At 42.5% G+C, this 10000-nt stretch overlaps 1 protein-coding gene across 2 annotated transcripts in view; it reads left to right on the top strand.

Annotated features, from left to right (window-relative positions):
• The window catches only part of lama4 (laminin, alpha 4), a 47433-nt gene that overhangs the window by 16638 nt on the left and 20795 nt on the right, over positions 1-10000 (top strand). For both annotated transcript variants that reach the window (XM_047818754.1, XM_047818755.1), the window contains 14 exons: positions 15-179; positions 290-483; positions 661-777; positions 906-1054; positions 4374-4515; positions 4649-4742; positions 4926-5042; positions 5192-5368; positions 5621-5757; positions 6226-6390; positions 7853-7998; positions 8105-8267; positions 8512-8645; positions 9767-9938. In XM_047818754.1, coding sequence (XP_047674710.1) covers positions 15-179; positions 290-483; positions 661-777; positions 906-1054; positions 4374-4515; positions 4649-4742; positions 4926-5042; positions 5192-5368; positions 5621-5757; positions 6226-6390; positions 7853-7998; positions 8105-8267; positions 8512-8645; positions 9767-9938 — 2072 coding nt within the window. The remainder of the gene's footprint in view (positions 1-14; positions 180-289; positions 484-660; positions 778-905; positions 1055-4373; positions 4516-4648; positions 4743-4925; positions 5043-5191; positions 5369-5620; positions 5758-6225; positions 6391-7852; positions 7999-8104; positions 8268-8511; positions 8646-9766; positions 9939-10000) is intronic.

Here is a 10000-nt window from a genome sequence, read left to right as displayed (position 1 = left end):
GTGTGTGTGTTTAGACATGATCAGTGATTGGGAAGTGTACAGAGTGCAGCAGGACGTAGGACCTGAGCAGCAGAAGCAGAAGGAGAGTGAAGCTGAACACATGCTGAATCACATGAGGATGACCAACCTGACACCCAAACAGTCACTCGCTACACAGGAGAACACACACACACACCAGCGTGAGTCTGTACTACCATGTGTACTGTGTGTACTGTGTGTATGGATTAGGGAAAGAATTACAGCCTGCATTATGGTCATGTCATAAGCAGAGTTTTGTGTGTGTGTGTAGTTCTGCAGCATGTGCGTCAGATGGAGAAGAGTGTGTTGCTGATGGAGGGACGACTTCCTGCAGTTAGACAGTTAATGAAACACTTCAGCTCGAGTCTCACACATGGCCAGATTTACCTACATAAAGCACATGACACACTGCAGCAAACACACAACACACACACACACAACCTGCTCCATCTGCAGCGCAGAGAGGTAACACACACACACACACACACACACACACACACACACTCAAATCACCTAATGCACTTGATATCCAGGCTCATGTACACAACTCTGTGTGTGTGTGTGTGTGTGTGTGTGTGTGTGTGTGTATGTGTGTGTATGTGTGTGTGTGTGCGTGTGTGTGTGTGTGTGTTTCTGTATCAGGCTCATAAGAATCATCTAATGGAGAGTTATAATGCTGTTAATCAGACTGTCATGTCAGCCAATGACATCTTAATTAAGGCAGCTGTGGGTGTGGCAGATTTGGCTACCATGGTAAAGGTAAAAAGTTTACATTAATTCTGTTAATTTTATTGTAATTATATTATATTTAATTCTATTCTATATTGAATGCCTGCATGAATATCATATAGATGATGTAATAACCGTTATATTGAATGTGTGTGTAGAACGTGACAGAGTACCATGCGGAGGTTGACGGTGCTGCGGTGTTGATACAAGAGAGAACTGATCAGCTCTCTAAGGCAGATCACAACTTAGTGCAGAGAGCTACTGAGCATGCTCAAGAGCTGCAGAGACACGCCCACGAACTACAGCAGTGCGTCCATTATACATGCTAAACAATGAAATACTACATTTCAACACTGGATGAATAAATACTAAACAGTCAAGCACTAAACAACAAAATGGAAAAAGACCAAACACTAAAACACCAAACACTAAACCAATAATAACTATGTACATGTGTAGTGTTAGTGTCAGTAATCTAATGAGTGTGTGGTGTTTGTGTCAGTAATCTAATGTGTGTGTGTGGTGTTTGTGTCAGTAATCTAATGAGTGTGTGTGGTGTCTGTGTGTCAGTAATCTAATGGGTGTGTGGTGTTTGTGTCAGTAATCTAATGAGTGTGTGGTGTTAGTGTCAGTAATCTAATGTGTGTGTGGTGTTTGTGTCAGTAATCTAATGAGTGTGTGGTGTTTGTGTCAGTAATCTAATGATTGTGTGGTGTTTGTGCCAGTAATCTAATGAGTGTGTGGTGTTTGTGTGTCAGTAATGTAATGAGTGTGTGGTGTTTGTGTCAGTAATCTAATGAGTGTGTGGTGTTAGTGTCAGTAATCTAATGTGTGTGTGGTGTTTGTGTCAGTAATCTAATGAGTGTGTGGTGTTTGTGTGTCAGTAATGTAATGAGTGTGTGTTGTTTGTGTCAGTAATCTAATGAGTGTGTGGTGTTTATGTCAGTAATGTAATAAGTGTGTGGTGTTTGTGTCAGTAGTCTAATGAGTGTGTGTGGTGTTTGTGCCAGTAATGTAATGTGTGTGTGGTGGTTATGTCAGTAATCTAATGAGTGTGTAGTGTTTGTGTCAGTAATCTAATGAGTATGCGTGGTGTTTGTGTGTCAGTAATCTAATGAGTGTGTGGTGGTTGTGTCAGTAATCTAATGGTTGTGCGGTGTTAGTGTCAGTAATCTAATTATTATGTGGCGTTATTGTCAGTAATCTAATGAGTGTGTGGTGTTAGTGTCAGTAATCTAATGAGTGTGTGGTGTTTGTGTGTCAGTAATGTAATGAGTGTGTGGTGTTTGTGTCAGTAATCTAATGAGTGTGTGGTGTTTGTGTCAGTAATCTAAAGAGTGTGTGGTCTTAGTGTCAGTAATCTAATGTGTGTGTGGTGTTTGTGTCATTAATCTAATGTGTGTGTGGTGTTTGTGTCAGTAATCCAATGAGTGTGTGGTGTTAGTGTCAGTAATCTAATGATTGTGTGTGGTGTTAGTGTCAGTAACCTAACGAGTGTGTGTGGTGTTTGTGTCAGTAATCTGATGAGTGTGTGTGGTGTTTGTGTCAGTAATATGATAAGTGTGTGTCATGTTTGTATCAGTAATATGATGTGTGTGTGGTGTTTGTGTCAGTAATATAATGTGTGTGTGGTGTTTGTGTCAGTAATATGATGAGTGTGTGTGGTGTTTGTGTCAGTAATATGATGAGTGTGTGTGGTGTTTGTGTCAGTAATATGATGAGTGTGTGTGGTGTTTGTGTCAGTAATATGATAAGTGTGTAGTGTTTGTGTCAGTAAAATTGTAAGTGTGTGTGTGGTGTTTGTGTCAGTAATGTGATAAGTGTGTAGTGTTTGTGTCAGTAATCTGTTGAGTGTGTGTGGTGTTTCTGTCAGTAATATGAGGAGTGTGTGGTGTTTGTGTCAGTAAAATGATAAGTGTGTAGTGTTTGTGTCAGTAATCTAATGAGAGTGTGTGGTGTCTGTGTCAGTAATATGATGTGTGTGTGGTGTTTGTGTCAGTAACCTGGTGAGTGTGTGTGGTGTTTGTGTCAGTAATATGATGTGTGTGTGTGGTGTTTGTGTCAGTAATATAATGTGTGTGTGTGGTGTTTGTGTCAGTAACCTGATGAGTGTGTGTGTGTGGTGTTTGTGTCAGTAATATGATGTGTGTGTGTGGTGTTTGTGTCAGTAACCTGATGAGTGTGTATAGTGTTTGTGTCAGTAATATGATGTGTGTGTGGTGTTTGTGTCAGTAATATGATGTGTGTGTGGTGTTTGTGTCAGTAACCTGATGAGTGTGTATAGTGTTTGTGTCAGTAATATGATGTGTGTGTGGTGTTTGTGTCAGTAATCTAATGAGTGTGTGGTGTTAGTGTCGGTAATCTAATGTGTGTGTGGTGTTTGTGTCAGTAATCTAATGAGTGTGTGGTGTTTGTGTGTCAGTAATGTAATGAGTGTGTGTTGTTTGTGTCAGTTATCTAATGAGTGTGTGGTGTTTATGTCAGTAATGTAATGAGTGTGTGGTGTTTGTGTCAGTAATCTAATGAGTGTGTGTGGTGTTTGTGTCAGTAATGTAATGAGTGTGTGGTGGTTGTGTCAGTAATCTAATGAGTGTGTGTGGTGTTTGTGTCAGTAATATGATAAGTGTGTGGTGTTTGTGTCAGAGATCTAATCAGTATGTGGTGTTTGTGTCATTAATCTGAGTGTGTGGTTTTTGTGTCAGTAATCTAATGTGTGTGTGGTGTTTGTGTCAGTAATCTAATGAGTGTGTGTGGTGTTTGTGTCAGTAATCTAATGAGTGTGTGTGGTGTTTGTGTCAGTAATATGATGAGTGTGTGTGGTGTTTGTGTCAATAATATGATGAGTGTGTGTGGTGTTTGTGTCAGTAATATGATGTGTGTGTGGTGTTTGTGTCAGTAACCTGATGAGTGTGTGTAGTGTTTGTGTCAGTAATATGATGAGTGTGTGTGGTGTTTGTGTCAGTAATCTGATGAGTGTGTGTGATGTTTGTGTCAGTAATATGATGAGTGTGTGTGTGTGGTGTTTGTGTCAGTAATATGCTAAGTGTGTGGTGTTTGTGTCAGTAATATGATAAGTGTGTGTGGTGTTTGTGTCAGTAACCTGATGAGTGTGTGTAGTGTTTGTGTCAGTAACCTGATGATTGTGTTTAGTGTTTGTGTCAGTAATCTGATGGGTGTGTGTAGTGTTTGTGTCAGTAATCTGATGTGTTTGTGTGGTGTTTGTGTCAGTAATCTGATGATGTGTGTGTGGTGTTTGTGTCAGTAATATGATGAGTGTGTGTGGTGTTTGTGTCAGTAATCTGATGAGTGTGTGTGATGTTTGTGTCAGTAATATGATGAGTGTGTGTGTGTGGTGTTTGTGTCAGTAATATGCTAAGTGTGTGGTGTTTGTGTCAGTAATATGATAAGTGTGTGTGGTGTTTGTGTCAGTAATATGATGTGTGTGTGGTGTTTGTGTCAGTAACCTGATGAGTGTGTGTAGTGTTTGTGTCAGTAACCTGATGATTGTGTTTAGTGTTTGTGTCAGTAATCTGATGGGTGTGTGTAGTGTTTGTGTCAGTAATCTGATGTGTTTGTGTGGTGTTTGTGTCAGTAATCTGATGATGTGTGTGTGGTGTTTGTGTCAGTAACCTGAAGGGCAGTGATACACATGGATTTGTTCAGAAAGCTCTGGAAGCATCAAACGTCTACGACAACATTGTTAAATACATCAACGAGGCTGATGAGATCAGTGTGAGGACAAAGAACATGTCCATCAGGACAGAGGACGTGAGTCTCACACCTTCATACACACTTCACATAACTGACATCTTCTAACTTATTAAGTCCTAGATCTCATCCAGCCCTGTGTGTGTATTGCACTGAAACTGATGTCCACTTGTATGCTTGTTTGTGTTTTCAGGCCCTCGATGGTTTAAATTCCCAGCTGAACTTCCTCAAAACACAGAGCAGTGACGTGTTTAAAGAGTCTGTGACACGCAACTCTGAATACACAGGTAATGTAGCACACACACACACACACACACACACACACACACAGTGATCAAAGTGTGCTCCTTAGTATTCCTTCTAAAAGCAGTTATAGCCTTTAGTGCTTATGAACATTTTAGGATGTAGATTTAATATGGAGTGGATTGTATCATCTGGGTGGAGCTGTAAAGTAACCTGTATCATTATAGAGGTGGATATGAACGTAGCTGACACCAAAAAATACATTGAGGAGACAAGAGACATGCTGCAGACATCACAGGTCACACTGGAGGAGCTCATCAAGAACATGAACACCCTCCAGAGAGGTGAAACACACACACACACACACACACACACACACACACACAATGAAACTTTGAGACAAAGTAGACACTGGCTTATATTAAATGTTTCTCTGTGTGTGTGTGTGTGTGTGTGTGTGTGTGTGTGTGTGTGTGTGTGTGTGTGTGTGTAGTCCAGAAGCTGCAGTCCACTCAGGAGGCAGCAGAACGTGCTCTGAATCACACAGCTGAAGTTCTGGGGGTTGTTACTCCAATTAGGGAACAAGTAGAAGAATGGAGCAGAAACATGAGAAACAATCAGTACTCCACCTCCAGCTATGAACAGGCTGTTGACTCCGCCCATACCACAGGTATACACACACACACACACACACACACACACACACACACACACACACACACACACAAACTCACATACACATACACTTTATATTACAGACCTAAAATGAAAACTAAAGCTAAACACAGACCATGTCTACTCTCTGAAAGAGGGAGAATAAAATGTATAACTACAGTATATGACAACTCTGAGTGTGTGTTTGTGTGTGTGTGTGTGTGTGTGTGTGTGTGTGTGTGTGTGTGTGTGTGTGTGTGTGTTTTAGTGGAAGATCTCTCAGCAATCGTACCTCAGTTGTTGACAAAGCTGCATGATGTGGAAGAAAGGAAACCATTCAACGTGTCCACAAACATCATGAGGGTCAGAGAACTCATCGCTCAGGCTCGTAGTGTCGCCAGCAAGGTACTCACTCAGGGACACACACTCAGGGACACACACTCAGGAACACACACTCAGGGACACACACTCAGGGACACACACTCTGGGACACACACTCTGGGACACACACTCAGGGACACACACTCTGGGACACACACTCAGGAACACACACTCAGGGACACACACTCAGGAACACACACTCAGGGACACACACTCAGGGACACACACTCTGGGACACACACTCGGGGACACTCACTCAGGGACACACACACAGTGACACTCACTCGGGGACACACACTCGGGGACACACACTCAGGGACACACACTCGGGGACACACACTCAGGGACACACACTCGGGGACACACACTCAGGGACACACACTCGGGGACACACACTCAGGGACACACACTCAGGGACACACACTCAGTGAAACATTGTGTTGTGTGGATTTGTGTGGATTCTTATGTGTTGTGTTGTGTTGTGTTGTGTAGGTGCAGGTGTCTATGAAGTTTAATGGGCAGTCCTCAGTGGAGCTCCACCCACCTGCTGATGTAGATGAATTGAAGGTTGTGACTTCCATTAGCCTGTATGTGCGTGTGGACCCTGACACAGACCCCATTGAGGACCGCTTCTTGCTTTACCTTGGAGACAAGAATGTGATTAAGCCACAAACACTATAATACACCACACCACAACACCCCCCATACCACCCCACTCTCACTTTGGGGACAATACCTTACACCACACCCAATACCTCACACCACACCAAATACCTCACATCACACCCAATACCTCACATCACACCCAATACCTCACTAAATCCCAATACCTCACTAACTCCCAATACCTCACTAACTCCCAATACCTCACTAAATCCCAATACCTCACTAACTCCCAATACCTCACTAACTCCCAATACCTCACAATACTCCCAATACCTCACTAACTCCCAATACCTCACTAACTCCCAATACCTCACACCACTCCCAATACCTCACTAAATCCCAATACCTCACAATACTCCCAATACCTCACACCACTCCCAATACCTCATTAAATCCCAATACCTCACACCACTCCCAATACCTCACTAAATCCCAATACCTCACTAAATCCCAATACCTCACTAAATCCCAATACCTCACAATACTCCCAATACCTTACTAAATCCCAATACCTCACTAACTCCCAATACCTCACACCACTCCCAATACCTCACTAACTCCCAATACCTCACACCACTCCCAATACCTCACTAACTCCCAATACCTCACACCACTCCCAATACCTCACTAAATCCCAATACCTCACTAAATCCCAATACCTCACTAAATCCCAATACCTCACAATACTCCCAATACCTCACACCACTCCCAATACCTCACTAAATCCCAATACCTCACAATACTCCCAATACCTCACACCAATCCCAATACCTCACACCACTCCCAATACCTCACTAACTCCCAATACCTCACACCACTCCCAGTACCTCACACCACTCCCAATACCTCACACCACTCCCAATATCTCACACCACTCCCAATACCTCACCCACTCCCAATACCTCACTAACTCCCAATACCTCACTAAATCCCAATACCTCACACCACTCCCAATACCTCACTAAATCCCAATACCTCACACCACTCCCAATACCTCACTAAATCCCAATACCTCGCAATACTCCCAATACCTCACACCACTCCCAATACCTCACAATACTCCCAATACCTCACACCAATCCCAATACCTCACACCACTCCCAATACCTCACTAACTCCCAGTACCTCACACCACTCCCAATACCTCACACCACTCCCAATACCTCACACCACTCCCAGTACCTCACACCACTCCCAATACCTCACACCACTCCCAGTACCTCACACCACTCCCAATACCTCACACCACTCCCAATACCTCACACCACTCCCAATACCTCACTAACTCCCTGCATTATAATTCGATTAAACAGAATCTGATTTATGCTTTAGAATTAAGTGCTTCAAACATACAACATACACTATAATATGGTGTGTGTGTGTGTGTGTGTGTGTGTGTGTGTGTGTGTGTGTGTGTGTGTGTGTGTGTGTGTGTGTGTGCGTGTGTGTGCAGGGCCATAAGGACTACATGGGAGTGGCTATTAAGAATGATAATCTGGTGTTTGTGTATAATTTGGGTGGAGATGTTGTAGAAATTCCACTCGGCTCCAAACCTGTTAGTTCCTGGCCCCCTGTGTTCAACCATGTGAGAGTGGAGAGGTAAACACACACACACACACACACACACACACACACACACACACACACACACACACACACACATCTTGTGAGACATCTGTCTCACTCTCTCCTGTCTCACGGTCAGACTGGGTCGTCATGGGAAGGTGTATTTAACAGTCCCCAGTCAGGAAGCAGTAGCTGAGCAGAAGTTTATACAGAAAGGTGAATGGGATGGAACTGAATCTCTGTACCACCTAGACCCCAGAGACACAGTGTTCATCATCGGAGGAGCTCCACCAGACGTCAAGGTTCCTAACACACGCAAACACACACACACACACACACACACACACACACACACACACACACACACACACACACACACACACCGTTTTTTACTCTCACTCTCAAATCAGCTCATATCAATTCATTAATGTATAGATTCATTTACTTTGGCCGTCATGAGATACATGCTTTTCTGTGTGTGTGTGTGTGTGTGTGTGTGTGTGTGTGTGTGTGTGTGTGTGTGTGTGTGTGTGTGTGTGTGTGTAGCTTCCCCCTGCTTTGAGTTTAGCTCCGTTTGTTGGCTGTATTGAACTTATATCCCTCAATAATGATGTCATCAGTCTGTACAACTTCAAAAAGCTGCATAAAATGGACATGGAGGTGTCCAGACCCTGTCCCAGGTACACACACACACACACACACACACACACACACACACACACACACACACACACACACACACACACACACACACACACACACACACACACACACACACACACACACACACACACACACACACACACACATATATATAAATTTAGCTCCCTGTTTAAACCTTTTATATTTCTAGTGTTTTTAATTGCACATTACACACTCTCCCTCTCCCTATTCTAATCTCCGTCGCTTGATATATAAGAGCGAGAGAATATCAATATAGTCGATATGTGATCATGCAGCAACGAAAGATGAAAATTAGATAGAGCAGACAAGGAGAAAGAGGATCGATAAATAGAATATTAGAGAGATATTAGATATATATAATAGTATAGATGATTATATGGATATCTATAGATTATAAATACAGCTAACTATAAATAGATAGATAGACTATAGTATATTATAACTCTACATATCTATATATGTATACCTAACATCTATTGTTATATAGCTAATATATTCTTCCCTATCTGTTATATATAGTATAAAGATAACTAGATAAATATGTCTGAGTGTCTATATCAATCTAACTTTTCCTCTATGTTATACATAACTCTATCTGTATCTATATATCATCTACAATATATCGTATCTATCCTATCGTGTATATATCATTAAATCTCAATCTAACTCTCTCATATCTCCTGTTATCTCTTATCTAATATCATCTTATATGTCTCTCTCATCTCTCTCTCATCTCTATATTCTCTATCGTCTTCTCTATATCTACTCGAACTCACTCACTATCACACATTTGTCTCTCTCTATATCTCTATCTATCTCGCTCTATATATAGTAGAGGCTATAGTCTCGGAGCTACTCTATAAAATGATAACTGATCAAATCTACATCATAGATCTCTACTCGGTCTCTCTCATACGATACCTCTCTCTCTGTCTCTCTCACTCTCTCTGTCTCTGTCTCTCTCTCTCTCTCACACTCCCTCTCACTCTCTGTCTCTCTCACTCTCTCTCTCTCTCTCACTCTCTCTCTCTCTCTCTCTCTCTCTCCCTCTCTCTGTCTCTCTCACTCTCTCTCTCTCTCTCTCTCTCTCTCTCTCCCTCTCCCTCTCTCCCCCCAGGTATAAGTTAGCCTTCTCTCAGGGTCGTGTGGCGAGTTACCTGTTTGATGGCTCTGGGTATGCGTTGGTGCGGGACATTGAGAGACGAGGCAGGATCAGTGTTGTTACACGGTTTGACATTGAAGTGCGCACAGTAGCTCATAACGGAGTTCTCTTACTCATGGTTAATGAGGTAAACACACACACACTGTCCGTCTACACCTCCTTTATGCAGACTGACTGAGAGGCTACATC

The sequence above is a fragment of the Tachysurus fulvidraco genome, chromosome 9 (assembly GCF_022655615.1).
Source record: "Tachysurus fulvidraco isolate hzauxx_2018 chromosome 9, HZAU_PFXX_2.0, whole genome shotgun sequence".
Taxonomy (NCBI): Eukaryota; Metazoa; Chordata; class Actinopteri; order Siluriformes; family Bagridae; genus Tachysurus; species Tachysurus fulvidraco.
The sequence above is the reverse complement of the archived record's forward strand: the minus strand, read 5'-3'. Positions and strand labels throughout refer to the sequence as shown.